Genomic DNA, 25,164 nt, shown 5'->3' with positions numbered 1-25,164 from the left:
TTTGTGTAGAGAAGGTGTGTGTGTGTGTGTGTGTGTGTGTGTGTGTGTGTGTGTGTGTGTGTGTGTGTGTGTGTGTGGAGGGGAGGGTGGCTCTTTCAACCACTGACTGCTACTACCACGTGTAGTGAATTAAAAAAAAAAAGGGTTCTATATCAAGCTTTTCTAAACATGGAAATACACAGAGAACCTATTTTTGCTCCACTTTCTCCTCTGTGTCAAGGTCCAGTATGTGAACAAAATCACGTTGATGATCCTCAAGTAAGTGCCTTTAAAACGGTCAGCTTAGAATAGACTGCTCTTGATTTGGTTTTGGATGTGCAGATCTGTTCAGCACTGGCACTGATGTACACTAGTGGGATGAAACATCAACCAAAATAATGATCATTTGGAAAATTTATATGTCATGGTGGTCGATGGATGAGGAATGGTTATAAATACAGTGGAACCTCCCTTGATGCCAACGACCCAGATGAGTTGTTGTTTTTAAAAAATATCTCTGGGCCCACACTAGTTTTGGTTTCTGAACAATCTTGGCATAGCCACGGAGGAATTTTGGAGCTCAGAATGGGTTTTTTTGGTCTTGTTTTTTTTTTTTTTTTTTTTTTAATCGCTCCATACATACATAATTGGCTCCATGCGTCAGGTATCTTTGTTTTGTTGCCTAAAGTGGCCTCCACATGCCACAATTCAACATAAAATCTGTGCCGTAATGTCGGAGGTGGTGGCCATTTGAGGCTAGCAGAAACCACAGCGAACGACAACATTACTGTACCCAAAAAGGCTGACACCGCACGGTAAGTTGCTAGCGAGCCCGTGTATGGTTTTCACCAATACAATTTCTATATTGCGCAGAATTTAGTTTTTAACCACACAACGATTGAAACAAGCTAAATATAACATTCTGAGCCTGCGATGGATTAATTACATTTCCTTTTGTTTCAATGGGAAACATTACCTCAGTTTGCAAATGTTTCGGTTTTGGAACACGTCGCGAAAACAAATTCAATTGGTAACCTAGAGTTCCACTGTACTAGCTTGAAGCTAACCGTGAGGAATTCAGCAAAATGCAAGCCACCTCCATCTCCGTGTGAGTGTCGTGCAAACCCACTACGGGGGTCTCTAGTCAGTCCAACGTGCTCATTACCGCAATCACATCAAATTACTGCTTTTTATCCACACTTTCATTTCCCGCTGCTTCTGTCTGAGCTTCAAAGAAACCACAAAAATAATTACTGAGGAATGGGGACATTGCCTTCACGGAGTGGTTTCTGTTTTTGCTGGATATGTTTGTTCTTTCCGAGCCCCTCGATAAATAAACAACGACTAGGGAGGAAGTGTGTAAAATATTCATCACGAGACTGCGAAGGATCACTGTGGAGGATCACTGAAATATTCTTCATCAAGCCCCATTTTAAGACTTCCTTTATTCACAAAGAAGGCCTTGAGGTTTTCATCATCCAAATCACTTTGACTAGTAACTACAAAATGCGACACTATTGAGGTTTGCATAAGACTATAACTCGTGAAGATGCTTGTCAGTTTATTCTAAGAAGCCTCAAGTGTGATCACATGCTTTTACATACACAGAAACTTTTCTCTCCTTTTTTATCTGTTTTTATTTTTTTTCCGAGTAAACAAGAAAGCAGCTGGTCCTGAATCACCCCGATGTACTGTGTCCGGCGGGGACCTGCATTGCTAAATCAGGTCACCTGGATAAAGGCCAACCCACTAAATCTCAAGTCACTGTGTACTAGAAAGTGTACACCTCTTACATTTATTTGCAGACGACAAGGATGTTCAGGTTTTAGGCACGCAAGACATGTTTATTTAAATAGTTTCAACAAAACCAAAAGATCTGAAAGTACAAAAATATAATATTGGCTGCCCTTGACATCACAGCCGATGGGTTTATTATAAAAGCACGAATCAGACTACGCTGGACATGTTGCACAGGTGCATCTCAAGAAATTAGAATATTGTAGAAGCATCACAATGTATTCCTAATAATTTTAACAGTTCAATTTCAAAAAAATGGAACTCATATATAAATTGTAAATTCACAAGAGGAATAGTTCATGCTTATTTTTTCAAATTTATTTTTGTATTTAGAGCTGACAACTAAAGAACAAAAATGTAACCATCTCAAAATATGAACGGTATTTTTAAAATGGAAATTAGGAATGAATTGGCCTTCTGAAAAGGATGTTTGACTTAAACTACTGTACTGGAATACATAAATTGATCTACTTTATTCTAATTTACAGTGAACCCCAATAGTCGTCGTTCTCCACTGGCAAATTCACCTTTTTGCTCATTTTTGGGGAGAACCTAACTGCCATTATTTGCTGACTTGCCTATTGACCTTTTTTTTTGTGCTCAGTCCTAAACCATGTCTCTAATAATAAATATCGTTCTCAAGCACCTCTGTTGAGCTGAAGAGAGGAGCTTCATTTTGTCAGCATGTGGCTTTGTCTAACAGAAAAAGTGTTTTATCAACTTTTGGCAATCACACATCTTTTTGTGTGAGTTTCAATGACCCGCTGACTCTCTTTATTCTCAGCAGAGTGGTGGAGGTTCACTGTTTTGAGATGCGCCTGTATATCCTGTACAAGTTATAGAAATTATTTACAGTCATTCAACATGAATGCATTTTTATCTCCAAGAGGAAACAGTTTTCTCATGATGACTAATTTGACAATAGTTTAACGTCTCTGAATGAAAAAAAGGGATGGATGAAGCAATCGATGAGGAAATTGTCAGCTGCGATGTTGATTTTCTTGCACGACTCTCCTGCGACCAGCAGAGGCATGGTGGCTCAGTTAGAACAAGATGATGTTTAAAGTATCACTAAAAAAAGGAACTTAGCTAAAGAACTTGGGACAGCACAATTTCCTTCGTATTTTCTGGCATTTCAGGAAATGTGTCTTAAACCAAGGCATTTCTTTACTTGCTTTCAACTCCATCCATCACCTGGCGCTACTTTTTTACTCCATTCAAAGGATGCAGCAAAACCGTGCGCCATTTTCTACAAAGTTGTCTCGCGACTCAAATGATAACTCCTTCAACTTAACATGCAATTTTGGGTTGTGTTGTCACTGTCGGAAAGAAATTCTGTCATAAACTGAGGACACCTAGTACTGGCGCATAGGTGTGTCCACAAAATGGTGCTATTTTCGTCCCTGTTCAAACCATGCGGCTTATTTTCTTTTGTGGAAGGTTGCCCAGCGAATGAAATGACAAATGTTCAAACTTAAGTACCAATTTTGGGGACTCTCAACATTTGTATAAATTACATTTAATTGCATGATCAATTGGTCTGACTCTGATTTTTGGAGCATTCTACACCAGAGCCTTGAAAATAGAGTATTAAAAAAATCTGCCTGCTAAACATGCAGTGAACTGTGGATTTTTCCGTTTTTTCGCCTGTAGACTGATGTGTCCTGCCATTTGAACAGTCTTCTCCGTTGTCCACTGTGCACTACAGTTTGTCAGTCTTTCTTTCCTTCTCTCTGTGGTGCCTCCTATTTCTACTCTTCTTTATATCCTGCATGTGCTTCCACTTGCCGACTCCCAAGGTTCGGCCGCGGGCCTTCAACGGCCTCTTCTCAAGCCAGAGAGAGTCGCAGTACTCTTCCAGGGAGCCCACAGGGGAGCTCATGAGCCTCAGGTAGTCTTTGAAACGGCGGCCATGTCCTAGTTCCGTCATCAGGTCCTCGCCAGCCTTGGTCTTTCGGTCCAGTTGGTCTTGTGGAAGGAGCTGCAGCGTGAGCCGGCGGAGTGTGTGGGCGAAGTGAGTGTGTTCCTGAGCTTCGCACTCGTACACGCCGACGTCTGACGTGTGCACGGAGCGAATCAGGAGGCCTCGGTCCGTTTGTATGATGCGGTCATCCGGCCTGACCTGTGAGAAAAAGAGGACGTCATGTTTAAGCTTTGCGATGAATTGGTATAGAAAATTTCCAAGACGATTGTCAGTGTAAGCCACTTTAACATGATGCACCCATTGGGTTTCTCCCCTCGAAATTGGCCCCCTGGCGCATCTCGCAATTTAGGTGAGAAAAAGTAGACTACGTTTTCGACTACCTCATAGATCTAAATTGCAAAAAAAGTCATGGTGTGTTCTGTCAATTTGGTTTTGGGAAGGAATATTGACAAAAGGAGTGATTCTTTTGTTTTTTGTTTTACTTCCCGTTTTGTTTGTTTTGAAAAACGAATCAACAAATGATACACGGCTTGACAGTCTCACAGAAATGAGTAAAGATGTTACCCTTGTTTTAAACCTTGAAACAACTGCTTGTTTAACACACACAGAGCAGCAAGACATGTGCATAAAAGAGCATACGGCATTACTCATCGGCATTTTTTTTCACGGTGCTCACCAACTCCCAATCTCCAGTAACAGCGGCTGTTGTTACTGAAGATTGGGGGTTGGTGATTTTTTTTTGGGGCCTCTGATTCTTGCTCTTAATTATGCTGCAGACATGCAACTCTTAAGTCGGACTTGCCTGTCTACTATAAAAGCCCATCGACGTTTGCTTTAAAATCTACGATATTATGGGAGCATGAACGATGAAGTGCGATGTAGCGCTAAACAAGCAATTGAAAAGTCATACAGTATGTCCATAATACCTCTACAAGGGCTTTGTTTCATCTAAACGTAAAATACGACACGATCCGCGTCTTCCTTGTTGTAATGGGCCAACATTCCACTCTGTAAAGCCGTAAGCGCGGAAACAGTTCCGCTCACATTGTTTGTGGCGGGCTTTTTACGATCAGTGAGACTTGATTGGTCAGTTGTGGTTCTCGCACAAGGCATCAGGAGGCAAACAATAACGAGTTAAGTGATTGTGGTTGAGTGCAACACGTGGAGGAGGAAGCAAAATAGACACAACATTAAAACCCGAGTTAACATCAGTACATGCATGGGGTGTCCAAACTATATCTTCCAAGGACGACAGTAAATAAAGATCACAACCATCCTTCAAGAAATGACACATTGTTTATATATTATAAACATTTTGAAAAACTGCTCTGTCACAATTTTCTGTTAAAGGTTATAAGACCCTTTGTTAAATACAGCCTTGCGGACTATGTGGAGTGTTATTTGTTATTTTGACATGCCCGGAATACCTCACCAGGGAGGCGTCCAAGTGACATGCTGACAAGATGACCGAGCCACCTCATTTGGCCCGTCTCAATGTGGAGGAGCAGCACACACACACAAAAAACACCCCATTGTGTCCAGGCTTGCGTCTAACACATGTCTGACTGTGGGAATCGCTTTGTTATGATTTCCGCTGTGTCGGGGAATAATAAAGGAACATGCACACACGCCGGCATGCAATGCGCAAACGCTCGGCTTTCTGCTGTGAAGGGGAAAACACAAATGAAAGATGGCCGGCGGTGTTCATGGCCTCTGCACCTGTGGGTTAACCTTCACCCCTGAAAGCATGGCGAACTTGGGACAGTGGTGCCTTGATTTACAAGTTCAATTTGTTCCATGAGCATGCTCGTAATTGAGATGCATGCCAAATATTGGTTGCCCTTGAAAGTAGTCAAACCCGCATAAATCGCTCTGATACTATTGACGGCCATTAAAATTCACTGGGGAAAAACAAACAAATGTAACCCCCCACAATTACAGGGTAATGGTTGGGGGCAGTGTTAGAGGCAAAAAAAATGCCCAACAACATAAAAGAAGATGTGGATTTTTTTTTTTAATTGGAGGGAAAAAAAATTCAGCAAGTATGCAAATTCATGGGTACATAAATGCGAGCATGCAGGGGTCCACTGTAATACATTTAAGCCCCTCAAAAATGTGAACATGTCCATTATGTGTTTCTTAATAAGAAAAACAACATTCAATTAGACAGGTAAACAGAAGAAAAAAAACATTTCAACATTACACACCGAACTAAAAGGACTCATATTCAGATTCTTCAAGCTGCGTTTTAAAAGTAAAGTTTGTAGCACAGCTTTTGAACACATTAAGTTCTGAAATATACAAATACAAAAAAAGTATGAAACAATAAAAAAAATACTCGAGAAAAAGTATTTCATGACACGATCTTAAGATTTAAACAGTCTTTACCAATATGAACGTATGATTTCTTTTTTTTTTTTTTTAAGTATAAAATTTTCCCTGTTACCCTGAACTCTCTCCGCCTTAGATACACTCAATCGCTCCACTCGCAAATCTCCTCTGAAGTTCCAAACTGATGTATGACTACCTGATACTGAGAAGACAATGGCCACTAAATGACAAAGCAATTCGGACGAATAATGGCTATTATGGAATGATAAAGTGCAGATGTACTTTTCTTCTGTCCTTGCGGCTCGACACTTCCAAAGCTCAAGACGCTCATGAAAATCATTGACGACTCAATTTCAGGAAGTTGTGGGTTTCTCTTCGCTCTTTTTATTACTTTTTACGACGTAGCGGTCGACTGGGAGTTGTCCGTTCATCTGTTTGAGAAGTGATTGGTGTCCTGAGTCGAAGCGCTCCTTTAATCTTCCTGTAGAATCTGCTGTAATGTGATTTGTGTTGGCAATCTGGAATCTGACCTCCAATAAGTCAGATACAAAACTTCAACTAAAATGAGAGAGAACGTTTTTGGATGCTCCAAAGCATGAATCTATTCTGTGAAGGTCTGCGCTCTAAGTAGGCCACCTCAGAGAGAGTCTAGTCAAAAGTTTGAATTTCAGACTGACCTGCTCCCTGTGTTCTGATCCAGTCCTGCGAACAAACCAGTGAATCCGGGCCTGCTGAGATTTGGGGATGCACTCGAGGAACGTCGAGTTACTCTGCACACCAAAGAGAACTCGCTCCTCCACCCGACCCACGCCAAGACCTGAAAGAAAACGAAAACCAAAGGGATGTTGTGTTCTAAAACAACTCAACAAAATCAAATCACAGCGAAGAAATTCCACATAGTATCGTCCACATACTGTCCTCTGTATCCCAACACTGGCTGGCGGGGTCCCCATGCTTGATGTCCTGTCGTCTGGCTCTCCTAGGCAAAAAACAAAAACGCCATTAAAAAATAATTATGATAATAAATTAAATTACTCCTGTGGATGTGTGGATGCGGTAGCCAGAGTTGTCGAAGCACTTTCGGACATTTATTGAACAGGTGAAGTAGCCAATTGGCAAAATATAAAATTAATACATTCGTAAGGAGCGTGGAGCGCATGTTTGTTCAGTCAGTGATTGAAGTGAAGTGTGACAAAAAAAAAAAAAAAAAAAAAGACAGCCATACTCAATAACATACTTTCAGAATTGTGTTGAATGGAACAAACAAAATGAAAACACTCATAAGGAGCTTGGAGCAGATGTGGAAAACAGAGCTGGAGTCCAAGCTACTGATCTGATTTACTTTTGGCTTAATTGCACCTAAAAAAAACATGTTACATTTTTTTTTGTAGTAATATTTTACTTTTAATCCATCTTAAAATGGTGCTGTTTTTTCAGGGTCTGGGTTGGATTTATGACTTTTCGATTAATTTAAATGGAAAAATTGGTGTGACACAATATAAGTAATGTAAGTTAGGAGCTTGGTCTTGGAATAAATTCAGGCCATAAATTAAGGTACCACAAAGCTTGAGAAATAATTGTCCATTGTGAATGAGCGCCAATATTTTACCGAATGCTTCTCAGTGCTGAGGTAAACCATAGCAAGTTTGTTGTTGCTCTCCTGGCCTTCGTCAACTTTCATTGCCCTCCCTCTTCCTCCCCCTTCTGCCCTTTGTCACCATATATCTGTCGACTACACACTCGCTGATGCTGTGAGGATCAGCTTTCAAAGAGCCTTGTTGTTTCCGCAAAAGAAAAAAAAGACATTACAGCATCCCCCTCGGCCAATAACATGTCACTCTGGATGGTTGGTTGAACTTTAAGGTGATGATTCTATACAACTCCCAACTATATGTTCTGGAAAATTCTTATGAAAAAGGAGCCAAATCCCGTCAAGAAAAGCCCGATATTATTCATGACTCTTTGATCATTGTAAATGTTTGATCACCTCCACATATTACATACTAAGCGCACAACAAATTGATGAATAACTAATTTTTAAATCCGAAGTCAAGAATAATGACTGTTATTGTGGATTACATATGACAATTTGAAAATTTGGTTCAGACTTGAACAACCATCACAGAACTTGACATGCTTGATTTGCTTTCGCGGGTCACATAAAATGATGTGGCGGGCTAGACCCGGCCCCCGGGCCTTGACTTTGACACAGGTGCTGTAGATGGTGTATAACAGTTCAGTCATAGACACTGACTCCTGTTTCCTCCCAGTGGTTTCCCATTTGTTTTGATTTGCGTTTTCTGTTGTCAAGTCATGTTGCCTAATTTGCTGTTTTGACGCGTTTAAGTCTTCCTTTGTCTACCAGTATGCTTGCCTTTAACAACTTTCCCATGCTGTTTGTACTTGGTCCAGATTTTAGACACAACTTGGGGGGGAGGGGGTCCCCTTTCTTTCATCTTCACAAAATTTTACCTCTACATTTGACCCATACCACCAAATACACACGATTAGTGGCACACATTGGAGCAGGGGGCTTCTGCCTCAGCGTTGGGGGAACTGGTGTCTTGTTCCATGTGCCCGGGGATGATCTTGAACTAGGATTTAGCTACCGTGGTAGGTGATGACTTTAATCTCTTGGCCACGCCTCTCCGTTGGCAATATTGCATGATTTACCTTTTTTAAGGAGTTTGATAACCCTCTCCTTTGTTTGAATTGACATGGAGCCATGATTCATGTCATTCCACTGGTTGCAACAACTCTCCAAGGTTTGATCGCTTCTGATTAACTGCAGACTAACGAGCAGCTCTAATCTGATCCAAATGTTGATTTGGCGAATAGAAATGTACATGGTGTTTCCATATTTCTTTTCCCTCAGAATTGTTTTGTTTTGAGAATAAAATATCGGCATATCGAGTCCTCACCTCTTGGCTGCAGGGACGTATCTGGAGCACATGTGACCATCCCAGGCACAGTGGGGGTCTCGGGCCAGGCAGCAGTCGGCGCAGGCTTGGCCGTAGAGGTGACATCTGCTGAGCGAGAGCTGGGCCAGACCCTCGCTAGACCCAACGTACAGCTGTTGCTACATAGCCAAACACAACACACACATTTCACACCTTCACGTTTACATTACGGCGAAAATGCAACACAGTGGATAAGGCAAGCAAATCGGAACAACCCCCACAGCTCAGACAGTTTTTCTGCTGCACAGAATAATAAACTTTTAAATAATTATTGAAAACATTAGGCATCAAAGTATTTCCGAATGACAGAAAATGAGTACTGCTGATTCATAATTCATAAAGTCGATGTGTTCATAGGTTTAAGTTCTATTCAATGTGTAGCCACGCCCAAAAGGACAGGCTGGGAACCAAAACTCCATCATCAGAATTGTGGAAGAATTTCTCTAACAGGTATAGACAAAATATGATGAATGCGTTGTGTAAATTCTAGCCAGCATTCCATCTCACTTTGAAGCAATTTAACCCTTTCATGCACCCTGTAATCTGATAACATGATAAGCCGTCCACTGTAGTAACCGCTGTCCCCGAAAGGATGAAGTTGTATTTCATTGTATGATAACTGCTTCACATCTGTGTTGCATGGAGTGAAACGACTTCTGGCTCCTCAGAATCTTAATGGGGAAACGGGTTTTTTCTTTTGCCGGACATGCAACACAGGTGTGAAATATTTCTCAGAAACTGATTATGCAATGAAACAGGGATTGATTTTTTTTTCTTCACGTTTTAGAGATCAGTAGTTCCAATTCAGAGATACAGCTGAACATTGTCAAGTTATCATATTGTGTAGTATCAGCTCAAACTTGTCCAGAGGTAAGGGGATTCCTCAACGAAACTTCCAACCCCCTGGAACCCTCACCCCCCTCGGTCGGACACGTGCAGGTCAAAACGCAGCGAGAGATTAATGGCGGCTTTGATTAGGGTTGAAGTGTCTCGTGACACGCCTGACCTTTGAGATAATGAGGCGTGAGGGGGCCGAGAGAGCTCGAAACTCACAGAGAGCGAGGGGAGGAAGTTGAACAAGCATGATGACGGGGGTGTGGGGGGGGGCTTTTCCAGTCGGAGATTAAACAGGACCGAGTGGGTCGGAGGGGCATGAAAAAACAAATAAAGCAACTTGTTTTGCACCCGCAAAACAACCGCTGATGAAAAATGGCAACGTCTCAAGTAGACTGACAAGAAACATGAACCGAAACAGCCTTTGACCTTCAGCTACCTATTAGGTTCTTGCTTCGGTTTTTAACTGAAAACGTACAACTGTCACTTGATCTTTTGTTTTACATCGGTGATACCTAAAGTGTGGGATGTGAAAGAATCACCGCTTACGTACTGTTTGGTTGTATTTAACTTTGACATCCAATGCACTTGCGATTAATCTTGAAGCAGCATTTGTTTTTAAACATTGATTTAGGCCCCATTTTTATATGAGATCTATTTTCATTCAATCCTCATGTAAGTACAGTTATTCCCCCCTCCCCCCTATACTCCCAAGAGGGAGACTTTAGTCTCCGCTCTGTTTCCCCCCCACAGAAACCAAATATGTGACACACCCCTAATTACTTTCCATTGTTTTGTTTAGTACCCATCAAAGAGGCACAGCTGTCCTGCACAATTTTCTTTCAATGACTCGATTACCGACTAGCACCTCTCCTTCCAGTCCCGAATCACACACAGAAGTTTCTATTGTGTGGGAATGTACATCACGCCTGTGGCAAATTTACCTGTGGCAAATGTAGGCGGACTTCACCTTGGTTATGTGACAAATGCGAGATGTGAAGATTGTATGCAGCAATTGTTTGCTTGAAACATTTGTCCGGCTTGGTACATTTTTCCTTTTTTTTGGCTTATCTTTGTGTGAAATACAAATTTTCTTTTTCAAATTACACAGTTTGTTGTTTTTCTGAACTGAAATTGAAATGTGTGGGGTGCTAATTTTGTTCCTCTGTCCTCTAAAATTTTAGGATTGGCAGTATGCAAGTATTCCCTCCATAAAATGATGGCCATTATAAAAATAATTTTCATGGCAAATAAATAAATAAAAATGTTTCTTGACTCAAAAGACAAAACCAGATGATTGTGGAGAGCTGTTGAGAATCAAACACGCCCAGGGCTGAGCATGCACAATTAGCAATTCAATGGAGACAACAAGCACCTTGAGTGGAATTTGCAAATTTCGGAAGAGGGATGCAGCAGAACTGGAAAAAGCTAGGACTCTAAATTAAGGGACATGTTAATTTTAAATATCAGAGCCAAATAAACTCCCAAGTTTTACTGCACTTGTGTAAACACGAGCAATTGTAAATCAGTTTTTAGCATCTTGACTGACTTTCTACTTGCAAGAGGCTCCACACATGGCTAGAAAACTAAATCACACCACACTATTTGGCGTCAAAATAAAATGCCTTTTTTTTAATCCAATTTCCATTTCAACAGATTTTTCCCTTAGCTCGTATAAAACCAAATGACAGAAATCTCCCTCTCTTTTTTTTCTCCTTCTGAGCTTTGTTTTACACTCGCCCGATACCAACCTTTTTCCTTTCTTATTTTTTTATTAACATCAACTTACATCATCTTCCACAGACATAACAAAAATAAATCTATATTTATTCTTTACAGATAATGTTGATGTTGGGAAAAACTAAATGTTGTCAAAACATGTATGTAAACACAATCCTTAACATATCAATGTTTTAAAACAGGCCTGTCCAAACTTTTTCCTTTGAGAGGGGTGCAATGGCCACTTCAACATTGTCCGACTTTATTTAACATGCTAAAACAAATCAATCAAGCAAATATGTATTATAGTTATTCTCGTGGTATTCTTTGTGTTGTTTTGGGTTTAGTTATGTTTAACACCTGTTAAAGGTGATAAATAAAATGGTTTGGGATTTTTCATGATTTTTGGGCGGCCCAAAGCCCTGCATCCGACAAGAATACAACCGCCCCTGCCCTGAGCAGATGTCCACATTTGGTATCAATACAAGAGTAATTCGCAATAATATGAGCATTTTTAAAGCAATGTTTACTTGAGGATCTTAGTCATTCATATATAAGATACACTCCTAAATCAGACCTGGAACCAGACAGCAGGAAAACATTTTTACTTCTGTAACGGAAATGCCTTACTTCATAAGGCTGACAGAACCCTTTCTACGATGGTTCATAAGGCATTACAAAAAAAATGTTACTATTTCAGTTCTAAATAGTTTATCTGAAGATCTAGAACTACGAATCAACTAAGACATAACATCATACGACGTGGCTCAACTGTCTTTTGTCAAGAGTAACACGTGTGACCTTCTCAAAAATATTTGTGGCTTTTCAGCCTCAACGCAGGCTGATAAATTGTTTTTCCACCATATAAATGGGCACAATATATTCAGCTCAATTGTTGGGATGAGTGTACCCCACTTTTTTTTTTTTTGGTCCCTTGTCAGATGGAAATGACCAAAGCGAGACATTAACTTTGCCCAAAGTTTGCGTTGGGGATTAAATGTGTTGAGAAGTTAGCACAGAAGTGACAATTGAGAGCTACCCACCAGCCACTCCATGAAACTCCACCACCCACGACCCCTCCATCACACTTTTACCCCAATTATATAAGGAGTAATTGAATGAGATCTAACCTGCTTTGAAGAAATCTCAAGACTCAGAATTGGAGTGGGAACCTGTAAAAAAAATAATTATATAATCATAAACATTCCTTTTTGGACGACTTTCTAAAGAAATTGATAAATTTTCACGCTTTGTCACTGCACATCTGCACAACAGCTGGTGTAGTAATGTCAAGTGGTTCACGAAATAACTTTAGTTTGTGTGTGTGTGTGTGTGTGTGTGTGTGTGTGTGTGTGTGTGTGTGTGTGTGTGTGTGTGTGTGTGTGTGTGTGGCGTCCGACCTGGAACACTTGAAGCTCTTCAAGCACTACTTCCTCTGTGGACCACTGGTCTCCGGTGATGCTCACCACCTTCAGAACTGTGCCAGCATCTGTCACAGAAAGACAGACAGCAAAAGTCAAACACTTTGATTGTGAAAGAAATTTCCAGTACTGTGCTTCAAGCATTTTGCCCAAAAGTAAGCCCCAACAAATTCAAGCTTTTTTTTGTGAAAAAAAGAAAGAAAATAAAACAACAACAACACCTTTAAAACACCGTAGCGAAAATTTTCACACTAATAAAACAAAATCTATTTGCTGTCCATACATTTCAAGTTACTCCATTACCGTACAATTGTTGAGAACATTTAAGTGGTGTTTAACATTTAAATACAAGACATTTGCATTCATTGTTTGAGATTGTTTCTTTTTAGGCACTAACTGGAGTAAAACGTTTGAGAATTACGATTGCAGTGTTACTATTGTATAAAACGCATCCAAAAACCCTGAGTCCACATGTTAAAAACACGGATGACGCTCCTTGATGTTGCACTTCCCCCTGGTGGCCACTTTCGGTAACACGCACAAGTGACACACAAACACACTAACCTGTCCCCAAGAAGAGAACTTCATACTGGCCATCCTCGGCTAAAACTCTGTCCACCACAACCTGGGTCAAGGTGTAGTCCACTCGGACTCGAGTGAACACGGGGCGGCCGCTCAGTGGGTAGACGGAGCGGAACATGAGAGGGTGGTACCGGATGAAGCTGACCACCTCGTCTGGGAAATCTTTGGTGGTCTTGATGCGAGGGTCGTACGTTTTGCTGGGACACTAGAAAACAATTCACAATAGAATACAACGTTATATACCATTGGACGCAGTCACATTTTGTACCAAATTATAAGAACAGTAATAGTGTTTAAAAAAAAAAGGAAGCAGAGAGCTGGCAGGAGTTTGTCTCCCTCTGTTGGCCATATGAAGCATGGTGAGCTGAAAATGCCAGTAATGTAAATTCTTTCATCCTATTAATCATTGAAAAAATAATATGTATCCACCACGTCGAGAGTAAAATGTGTGAGTGTTGTATACAATATAAAAAAAGAACTGTTTGGCTGCAATTTCATGAAGTACAAAGCTGTTTAATAAATGTGTAATTCATCCATTGTACGAGCCGCTTATGACTGACAACATAACTCCCAATTTCCAAATATAAATATTGTTTTATAGAGTATTGATATGGAGAAAATGAGACATTAAAAATACCATTTTTTTATACTCTCATTATTTTTTCCAGATCTTTTTATTATTTCGATTCTTCTCCGTGTGTTGACCAACCCACCGTTCCAGGACGCGGATATGGTATCCTCCCATCGTACTCGACCCAGCGGTGGTCTGGCCCTTCCTTGTGAGCGTAGGGCCCGTTGAAGACGGCCCTTATATCCGCCATGCTGTACACGCACACGGCCGAGCCTCGAAAAACAGAGCTGAAGGCCGGATCACAACAGGAGATCCAAGTTTCAAAAATAATACCAATAAAGGATATGGCAGGAGGTGGGGATGACAAAAGAACAAACCTGGAGGTGGCGAAGACCGCATAGACCTTTGGGTTCTTTGGATCCCTGGTAGGAAGCATAAAAATGTCCTCTAAAAGAAAGACACACAGTGTAAATTCACCCATGAAAGATGAATACGTACAGGTACAGTATTTACTTTTGAGTACCGTGGTTCTGATTTATATTTAAGACAAGCGGCTTCCCGAAATTTACTGTTTTCATAACCATGTGATATAATCGCACCTTTTCCCACTGAGGCACAGTATTAGATTATATAAGAAAAAGTCAGCATCAATGCAATTTGCATGGCTTTTATTGCTCTGAGAGGAATGCAAATAAGTTTCCAGTGAATTAAAAGCTGCAAATGGTTTGTACATGTTAAATGTTTTCGTAAAATTTCAAAGAGTCCATCAGGGGGTGGAAAAAAGTGTTTTGAAAAACAACAATTCCGGATTTGCCAAACATTTTAACATATAAGATGAAGATTCGAAATGGACGCCTTCCACGGGAACCCATAATACAAGAATAACAATTGACTTTCAGTTTACCCTGATTTGCCTTTTGGGAAGTCTCAACATTCCCGAAAACTATCCAAGTGAAAATGTACAGTGTATATTCAAGGGGTCCATAAATCCCTCCACTGCATATTTTTTGCTGGATAATTTAGAAAAAAATTGCCTCCGACACGAGTTCGAGCGACACACACTTGGAGCTGTCTCTCACAACAGGACGAATGAAAACATCTCAAAAAGCCATTCCTGACCAAGTCAGCCATTTTGTGTGAATTCCATAAACTCCTGATATAGGGAATATGTCCAATATGAGCCCCTTTCCAATCGTGCATTTGAAAACACCGCAAGGGCATCATCACAATGTCATACTGTATTTTTCAACCAAAACAAAACAAAAGAAAAAGAATCTGCCAGACATACGTAGCTCATCAAAGTGTGTGTCCACTCCGTCGGGTCCAGGTATGGAGCACACAAGTCTGGCTTTGAGGAAGGTGGTCCATTTGTTGGTCAGACTCCTCAGGCCACCCACGTCATTCTGAAACAGAACCGTTGTCATCACTACAACAAAAGTGCAGTAAGACAGCTGGACAAACTCCGGTGCGGCCTCTTTACACACTAATGAAATACCGAATGCCTCTTACGAGCTGTGTTTGTTGTGCTGCTCTTACCATTACATCCTTGCTCATTTAACAATATCTAGCAGATAAGGCTGGAACAAGGAAGTGCTGTGTTTTGTTAGACTGCATAGAACATAAAAATAAATAAACAACAGGCGTGGTTGCTGACTGATAATCTAACCTTGGCAACAAATGTGTTTCTACAAAATCAAACTGTGTGGAATGAATCGTATTTGTTTGGTGGCCTTCAGTTCCAGCCCGGACACTGCCTGTAACCCAGACGAACCTCCTTCCTGCCTGCCTCGCAGCTTTATCTCGAGTCATAAATACACCACAAGCTCTCTCCACAAGAATGCGGCAATAGAATATTGAGACCTAAAAGCAAACCGCTAGGCAGCTCCCATTTGGCCCAGATCCAGCACGCACCTAAGGTTTGAAATGAATGTTATCGGCCGTGAATCTGTCTGGACTCCCCATCCTAAGTCAACGTTGCTGTAAACTCTCAGTTAAATAGGAAGCAAAGTTAAACTGTCAAAATGTAATCTTGCTGGGGTGAAGAAATGTGTGTTTTATGTGGGAAAATGTTGGGCAGTTAGCATTCAATTATCATCAGGAGAAATTTTCCAGAAAACTTGAAGACAACTGCAGGTGAGTATGTGTTTGTGAAGTTAGCATATCTGAAAAGTGCTTATATCTCAAGTTTTGCGTCACAACACAAAGCAAAAAAAAATGGACAAAGTGACAGCTTGTCGTGAAAAAAAAAAAAACTAAGTCGGGTTACTACAGTAACACAACATCAGAAAAAGTCTCAATCAACAATTAACAAAAGTACAGTACAAGGATCTCAGTCACTGCACTCTATTTGTTTCTGTGAGTTCCCGCTGAGCACAAGCACGGTTAAAAACATGATTTACTGCCTCTGACAGCAGCACCAAGTCTCTCTTTCACGGGACTGCAAAACAAGATCCCCTGGAGAAAAGGCCTCCTTGTATGGGAGATAAAGCACATCGAAAGTGGATGACACAGAGATCCTTATCCTATCAGATGACACCAGGAGTTATGGCTCCTTCTCTCCATGTGTGAGAGGATTTTTTTTTCTTTCCCCATCTATGCACTTCTCTGGGGCTGACCACCCTCTCCCCTTCTCATCCAGTCTCACTCATCACCTTGCAAACGCGAGCCACGCGTGACAGGACGCTCTTGTCGTTCCCTTCCCACGACACCTCCCGGAAGAAAAAGTAGATTTTGTCGTCGTCCGGATTGTAGGTGTCTGCGATGGGGTGTGCCGATATGAACTTAGCCTCTGAAGACACAAAGACAGGAAGGAGTTATTTAGGGTAATATGTAGTTAGTAATAGTTTCCAAAAAAACAACAACAAAAAAGAGATGAATTCTTGAGTAATGACTGGTGAAAATGCAAACAATTACTGCACGTGAATTGTTCAGGCAAATGAAACAAAAATCACTCTTGTTTGAAATGAGAAGACAGTCCATTCAATGTAAGGAATCGTATGCTCCCGACGACCGTGACGTCAAGTCGTGTCGCGCGAAGATGATCTTGGGGGGAGGCAAGTTCAAAGTGTCGCAGTGACGTTACATCAACATGAGCTCAAACCGCTGCAAGCTGAGCCAACAACGTCGGAGTGACGGACCAACTGGAACAGCTTAACGTATGGCTGCTAACGCTCTCAACAACAGAGGGTTATTGTTAGTTCTGTGATTAAAAGATGATCCGTTGGCACGCGGGGAAAGAAACTCATCGCCAAATGATGAGCTCTCTCCACCCCTGTCACCGCACACTCTGTCTATGTATACACTACATACTGTCTATACTAGCCGAACAATATGAGAGCCAAAGAGGCATTATTGCTCCCAACAGTTCAGCGGATGAGAAATGTGGAGGCCACATGCAAGGATTTAGATGCGGGTGACAAATGCCGATGCACAAGTCATCAATGGCTGGAACACGCTTGAAAGTGGAAACGTATGGTACATCAAAAGACAGTTCAGTCATTACGGTTCACGCCAAGTGTGTGAAGAAGGCTCTGGTGACAATTTAGTTGGCTCTTGTCCAAAATTCGATGCACTGTAAAGCCCAAAAGCAATGATTTTTTTTTCCATTCTATAATTTTCCAACGGCAGTACCTTAAGGTTGTCACGTTAGGTTGTTTGGAGCTTTTTTTTTTTTATGTTTACACAGGAGGTTCTGGGTGGCAATGGAGGCAGCGCCGATGTACAGATGGCCATCAAAAGAAATGTCTAGTGGTAATATATTATACAGCACAGGGGCTCCTCAGTTATAGTCAGAGTTCCATTATTACGTGGAAATGAAAATCAAATTTTATGGTCATCGCAAATGCAACAAATACAAGCAGCAAATGGAGGAAAGGAAAGAGAGGACTGATGGGTCACCCAAGGATGGTGATTCCTTTGATGAGAAAAAGGAAGAACAAGAGGAAGCTTGAGAGAACGAAAAACTTCAAACTATGTGACAATGTGGGATTTGGAAAGAATACTTTAACTCAGAGCAACATAAGACATTACAAGAAAACTCAAAGACTTGCACATCAGTTACTACTAACTACCCTTACGCTGGCTCAATTGTGAAGACAACATTATAGCAAATATTCGTCTCAAAACAATCAAATGGAAAAACATGCAATTACCCTCCCTGAAGTGTAAGTTTCTAATTAAATTATCAAAATCATACCAAAACATGCATGTTAGGTTCATTGAAAACTCACTGACAACAGTTGTGAGTATGATTGTGAATTTTTGTTTGTAAGCATGCCCCGCGATTGGCTGGCGACTGGTCCACGGTGCACCCCAAAGTCAGTTGGGATAGGCACCAGCTCACTGATGTGTAAAAAAAAAAAAAAAAAATGGAAGGATATCGTGAGAACGGGTCAGTGTTTGACTGTTTGTATGCGGTTAACAGCGTGAGCTTTGTTGCAAATTGTAAATTCCTCAGTAGGTGTGGCAGACATGCTATGGTGTTGATGTAAAAAAAAGTCACACTAAATGAATAAGCAAGCTGTGTCCTCTGCGCTGGAATTCCAATAACCATCTCGCCGGCACAGAGAGGCTCTTTGTTTCAGAAGTTTGGAGGAGCGAAACGCAATACGTTTTCAATGCAATGTGTGTGTGTGTGTGTGTGTGTGTGCGTGTGTGTGCGTGTGTGTACCATTGATCCAGTAGTCCTCGGAGATGTCGGTGCGTATGTAGTTCTGGTCAGGTGGCGGGCCGAGGGAGCGTGTGAACGTCGTGTCTTTGCCCAAGAAATCCGAGGCAGTGCCCGCATACAGATACTGGTCTGGCTCAAATACAGGAAATGCTCAATCAGAGAGTTGCGAAAATAGGCTCTCCAGCTTTCTCTCGCATACATAGCACACACACACGCACACGCACACACACACACACACACACACATTATGATGCATTTGTAGAGCAAAGGAGATGATAGTGTGCTATGCTAGACTTAAGGTTGCAAAATTCTGGGAATAGTCAAAGTTGGAAACCTTATGTGGGAATTAACACTAATTTATGGGACTAAAGCAGGGATTTGCAAAATTGAAGGTAGGCCTTAAATATGGAACATAAATATAGTTGGGTGGGAATGACTGTATATTCCAGTATAATACTGCCTCAAACAACCTGATTCGATGCAATTGCAGTGGTACCTTGAGTCACATTCTTATAATTCCCATTGGAAAGTTTCCAATTTGGAATATTTGCCAAATTCCTTCAACACCTTAAATTCCCATCGAAATATCCGTCGAACTTCCTGGAAATTGACTGAAAATTTGCAATCCACTTTGGAATCCCAGCTTGAGTATCATGGGATGTGGCTCGTCATACCTGTGAGGACTGAGGTGAATGTCTGCAATGGATCAAAAGGACATTTCAATCTGCCAGACGACACTGTAGTAGAAAGCAGCCGGAACACTCCATCCTGCGAAACAAAGCGGTACAAAACAAAAATAGGTTGGACATTTGCTGTGGTATAACCGTTCCTTTATTGTAGTTGTAAAAAGGAATATTTATTTTTTTGGACAGACAGCACAACCGGGGAAGATGTGCCAAATTTAGACTGCATGTGACAAACAATTGATCAAAGTTTGAACTAGAAGCCGTGACTTTTTCCCTCTGCTTCAACCGTCGGATCCGAAACAAGGATACGGATTTTTAACAGTGTTTCCTGATTCTAAGTGTGGCACACTCTCGTCTCATCTCATCTTTTCTTTCACTCACCAAAACTGTATTTACTGTTCATTAATTTTTCAAAGAGCTCCGTGCTGAAGTATTAAACTGTTCACATTGTTAAATCAAATAAGCACGTATTTTAGATCAAGCTCTTCAGACAATATCGCCGTTATTTTGAGCTTGGTACTGAAAACCAGGTCTTTAGTCACAATTCCAGAATCCCATCTATGGAAGGTGACTTGCGAGGTCACACTTCAAAAAGTCAGAAAGACTATTTTCTGTCGGTGGCACTGACAGAGGAACATGTTTTGGTGTCGGTCATGTGAGGACTGCAAAATGAGCCATTCTAAAAGGTTGGAGATGAGATTCTTCAATACCTGGAAAAAAAAAAAAATTGGATCGAGAACTCCATACTCCAAGATGACATTATCAGAGACTCTAGAATGCTGGGGTTGAAAAATGGAATGATCTGACCTCAATCCAAGTCAACACTTGGGATCAATTTGGGTCTGCTGTTCATGCTAGAGTGATCAACCCAAACACATTGCCTGAGTTGTTGACAACTTTTGTTTGCTAATTTGCCAATACCACAGTGACACGGTGATTAGCATGTTTGCCTCACAGTGAAGAGATCAAGTAATCGGATCTCTTTTGGAACATCTTCATTACAATCAAACAAGAGTCAATATAAACAAGGGAATGAGCTGCTCGGTCACGAAAGTATGATCCATGCAAAAGTATAATGGCAAGAAGCATTGGTACAGAAAAGTGCAACAACCATTTCAGAACTTTGCAGGGTTTTCCTTCATTAGCCTCACCTGTCTTGAGCCAGTAATTTCAATGAAAGCGCAGATTGGATTGAAGGCTCCCGTTCCACAGGCGTAGACATGCGTCAGGTTGTAGTTGTGGAGCACCCTCACAAAGTTGGCACACTCCTGCTGGGACAAGGCAGAAAAATACGAAACAAGGTCATTGTTTGGCAATATTCGAGGACATACACAGGCCAATGAAATATTTAGAAATAAGCAAGCGCAATGAATGTGAGTGACTTACATTCAAATGTTTGCCTGCCAGTTTGCATCCTTCCACTCGGTCGCGAGGTGCAGGCCAGTGAATCTAAGGAGAGACAGCAAGTTATTTTTGCGAGAGGCCATGATTTGAAAGTGAACCGATTTAGGAGATTTTCAAGTTACGAGCCATCGCTTGGTCGTTCAGTTCATATTTCAACCCTATTTCATGGGTTTTAAAAAGAAAAACAATGTTTGTGGATCGCAACTGTATTAACAAAGGATAAATCTTAACAAAATAAAAGATGACATTCTCCCTCCTGTTGTGGCACAACATTAGTGGAATTTGGCGTTTTTACTATAGCGTGGTGTAACTATCGCCTCCTTGTGTGGTTGCCGTAAATCAGACGTCGCACAACATACGCTTTTCCTGCAGAGCACCTCGCCGTTTTCACACAGGCCTATGTGCTGAGTGTGTAGCCTCCCCCCCCTAAAGCCTACCAAAGGGGAGCGATCACCAAACATTTTCATTGGGCTCGTATAGGCATGCAAACATACCTCCTTCCATGTTAAAACATCTCATGAGACAAAATACCGGTGAGGAATTCATACACAAAAATGGCGTAAGCCCATTAAAGAACTTAATAGGAATGAAGCCATTGTTTTACTGCATCACATGAGGACCTTATAACAGCTTTAGAACCACACACCTCTCAAAACAAAGGTGAGAACACCTGGAATGCTCGCAATGTGCTTTAACATCTTTTCGCCAAGTCTTAAATTACAGAAAAGACCCCAAGGTTGTCTCTCAAAGTGGTCCCTAAAGGGCCAGAATATGTTTCTTGTGGTGCTAATCTTCCCAGCATCAGTATCAGTGACCAGAGAAGCAACACTCGGAAAGCAGCACGAAGCGTTAAAACAACCAGATAAGGATCAAATAAACACATGGCCGCTCCACTTGCAGGTCAACCTGGGCGGCATTAACACTCAAACATATGGAGAATGCATGCGAGTGTTTGTGTAGAAGTGTGTGTCAAATGGGTATTTATTGAATGTATGTGATTCTATGTTTATATATAATAACCCGTAGCCGACAGCCGCTTTCAGTCAGCTGTTGAAACAACTGAGGACGGAGTGCATTTCAGTGTAGCCACGTACTGTATACACAGGAACAGAATGCAGGAATCAATCAATCCAAACGTAATTGCATGTTAGGGTTTCAATGTCAGGACATGAGGGCTGCCCTTAACATTGCATGCTTGTTGCAAGCAGATCTTATGAAGACGCCAACAAGTGACCCCAACAGTGTCAGGGCTCCAGACTCTTTTTAGTTATCCCAAAAACATGCATTTTCGTTCATCATTCATGACTCTTCCCATATTTTCCCCACTATAAGGTGCATCTAAAAGCATTCGATTTTCTGAAAAGCCGACAGTGCGCGCTATAATCCGATGAAAAGCCGACGGTGCACGCTATAATCCGATGTGCCTTATATATGGAGCAATATTCTGATTTCTTGAACATAGTTTTTTAAATGTTCTGTGCTTTGTTCGAGCCCCAGTGGTTGTAAAGGCTCTATATAAATGAAGCTGTATTGTATTGTATTTTCTTTAGCGTAGCTCCATCTAGTGGATGCATAACACAACCGCCTCTATTGTAGCTTGTATTCTAAGCGCCTTATAATGCGGTATATGAAATCAGTTTTAAAATAGGCCGTTCATTGAAGGTGTGCCTTATACTCCGAAGCGCCTTATAGTGCGGAAAATACGGTCATTGCCCGTCAGTATGACTGTGAATGTTTGCTCCATATTTCATTATATCCTGTGTGTGTGTGTGTGTGTGTGTGTGTGTGTGTGTGTGTGTGTGTGTGTCTTTGTGTGTCATACGATTAACCGGTGACTAGACCAGGGTGTATCTCCCTTTTCACCAAGAGTAGGCTGGGATATACTCCATTTACCTCTGACCCTAAAAAAAACAAATGCTGTAGAACATGGATGGATGGACCTTCTTTAAGGAATTCTTACAGCTGCTCTAAACGCTTCTACATTGGCCTAAACAAACTGTCAACTCTGGTAAATGTCCCGCGTACCTTCTCATGCGAAATATTGCTGACAGAATCAAATTTTGATTCCAACTTTGCACTCATACGTATTCACATTCCTCTGCCATTGTGTACCTTTCTGGGACCTTTGGCCAGGTTGTCAGGGTCAAGCAGGTAGATGTGATCTCTGGCTCCCAGAAGAAGGCGACCCCTCTCCTCATCCAGCAGCAGGGAGTGTGAAAGGAGGCCGTCGGAGGGGCCCAAAAACAGAGAAACACTGTTTGCTTGCAGCAGCTCTGCTCGAGATAAATGGCATAAACACAGACAATTGACAGTTCGTTCATTGTTGTGCGGTAAAAATGAAGAATGTGGATATAATGTCTCTACACAAATATTTCAGCAGGATATTACTTGGATTCTTTCTCAGCGGAGCAAAATCCCTAAAACAAGCACTGGATTTCCTCTTGTAGGGAGAAACGTGTCTCGGCTTGAAGTGAAACCGCCTAATCCTCTGTGGTTCAACACCTTCACTGAGAAACCGGATTTAAAAAAAAAAAAAATAGAACAGCAAAGAGTCTACTACCTCAGGGGGTGTGTTTATGGATATCTGCATCAGGGTATTTTCACAGCCTGTTCATTGACCATGAAGACATCTCTCAAGTCAACAATTTAAATTCTCACTGTGCCGATTGAGTGAAGAAAAGCAAATGCGCCATCTCAAGCCATCTGTGTACTGTAAGCTGATAAGAGTCTAAAAAAATCTCAGGCTATCTTGGCCATCTTGTGTCAGATATCATTCATTAACCATCAAGATCTTGCTCTGATGAGCCGTGAAAGGAAGAACTTTGACAAATTAGAGACGTAGATTGCTGCCAAGGAACACCTCGCAATGTCCGGCAAGCGATACAGTTCAGTTGATCTTACAAGTGGAACCATTGACAGCGTAAATTCAACCATGTCCTGGTTGCGTCTCCATTCCTGCTTGTGTTGTGAGGCATGTCAATAACTCTGTAAATACTGTTAGTATTATATTGGCAAAGAGGAACGTGACATATTAAAAAGAAAGAAATAAAAACAATGGAGAATCTTCAGCAGTTTCTCTTCGTTCTACTTGGAATGCAAACATTTACTACATAAAAAGACATTAATCATATCTTTAAGAAAAAGCAATGTTTTGTTTGATCCACGTTCCATTCCCTTTGTTGCATCTTAGTAACAGTTCTCTGTTGTCCAATCCAACAGTCTAGGCTCCATCCTGTAAGTATAACTCTCCTGAGATGAAACCAAACTATACTTTTTAGCTGAAACAAAGCTTCATATACAGCAATACCTTGACTGACAAGTTATGTTTGTCCCCACATTCAAAACGCTTATGCCGTTGTCGCGGCTTTCTGCTCCTTTTCTTTCACACGAATACATTAAGCCTCCGAACTGGAAAATCCATGGGTTGCCTTCATTCCCCTATCAGTAATGTTAACAGGCAATGTGAAAGGAGCTTTCGAAGACAAACAAAATACTTTTTGGTTTCCACAACTGACAGTAAATCCATAAAGTTTAAAGTGGAAGTCAACCCTTGAACTTTCTTCATGACAATATGTTCTATGCAGACTGCACACTAGTCTCAACATGGCATTCTGATTAATACTGCATAGGTGGAATATGAGTTGAGCAACAAAATCCACCCATTTTTGTCCATCTCAGGGGGTGGCCATTTTGCCGATTGCTGTTGACTAAAAATGACGTCACAGTTGCTCAGGGCTCAGCTAATGGCTCACCTTCAGAAAAAAGGCAGGCCGTGATTGAACATTTCTGAGGTGACTTCCCCTTTAAGAAAGCTTAAGGAAGGACTGAGACTGTAAATTTGTGACAATGCAAATGTACTCAATGATCTCACACTCAACAAGCCTTGGGAAGTATTTTTGTGGCTTTCAGTTTTCCTTTAGAGACGAGTAAAATGGTGATCATGAACATGTACGTTACCTACTTATTTCAACCTTCAACTTGGCTGAAGCTGAGTCTACACATACTGACAATAAATAAGCTCGCATTTGAGCAGTTTTCCAGACCTCAAGTCAGCAAAGGACCGATTCCCAGATGTCTTCGAAGGTTTATATTGAGTGATATTCCTGTGGTAATGGGTATGTTCAGAGTGCTTTTTTTTCTCAGTGATCTGCTCGTAAAGCAGTTGGGGTTGTAATTATTGAACTTGTTCAATATTTACGATGGCAAATCTTTGGGTGCGGTCAACACCCAGCTGGGTTGAATTAGAGACTTTATAGAAGGTCCTGTTCAAGACACAAATAGAAGAGG

The 25,164-nt window shown here is 41.2% G+C and overlaps 1 protein-coding gene across 2 annotated transcripts in view; it reads right to left on the bottom strand.

Annotated features, from left to right (window-relative positions):
* Positions 1-1,796: 1,796 nt before the first annotated feature.
* The window catches only part of sema3d (sema domain, immunoglobulin domain (Ig), short basic domain, secreted, (semaphorin) 3D), a 43,443-nt gene continuing 20,075 nt past the window's right edge, over positions 1,797-25,164 (bottom strand). For both annotated transcript variants that reach the window (XM_019888365.1, XM_019888366.1), the window contains exons 3-18: positions 22,990-23,150; positions 20,860-20,922; positions 20,625-20,741; positions 19,462-19,555; positions 18,788-18,916; positions 16,770-16,906; positions 15,407-15,521; positions 14,496-14,565; positions 14,261-14,405; positions 13,530-13,752; positions 12,945-13,033; positions 12,675-12,716; positions 8,953-9,110; positions 6,946-7,010; positions 6,709-6,848; positions 1,797-3,898 (exon numbers count right to left, since the gene is read on the bottom strand). In XM_019888365.1, coding sequence (XP_019743924.1) covers positions 3,479-3,898; positions 6,709-6,848; positions 6,946-7,010; positions 8,953-9,110; positions 12,675-12,716; positions 12,945-13,033; positions 13,530-13,752; positions 14,261-14,405; positions 14,496-14,565; positions 15,407-15,521; positions 16,770-16,906; positions 18,788-18,916; positions 19,462-19,555; positions 20,625-20,741; positions 20,860-20,922; positions 22,990-23,150 — 2,168 coding nt within the window. In that variant the 3' untranslated portion in view covers positions 1,797-3,478. The remainder of the gene's footprint in view (positions 3,899-6,708; positions 6,849-6,945; positions 7,011-8,952; positions 9,111-12,674; positions 12,717-12,944; positions 13,034-13,529; positions 13,753-14,260; positions 14,406-14,495; positions 14,566-15,406; positions 15,522-16,769; positions 16,907-18,787; positions 18,917-19,461; positions 19,556-20,624; positions 20,742-20,859; positions 20,923-22,989; positions 23,151-25,164) is intronic.

The sequence above is a fragment of the Hippocampus comes genome, unplaced genomic scaffold (assembly GCF_001891065.2).
Source record: "Hippocampus comes isolate QL1 unplaced genomic scaffold, H_comes_QL1_v1.1 scaffold112, whole genome shotgun sequence".
Lineage (NCBI taxonomy): Eukaryota > Metazoa > Chordata > Actinopteri > Syngnathiformes > Syngnathidae > Hippocampus > Hippocampus comes.
The sequence above is the reverse complement of the archived record's forward strand: the minus strand, read 5'-3'. Positions and strand labels throughout refer to the sequence as shown.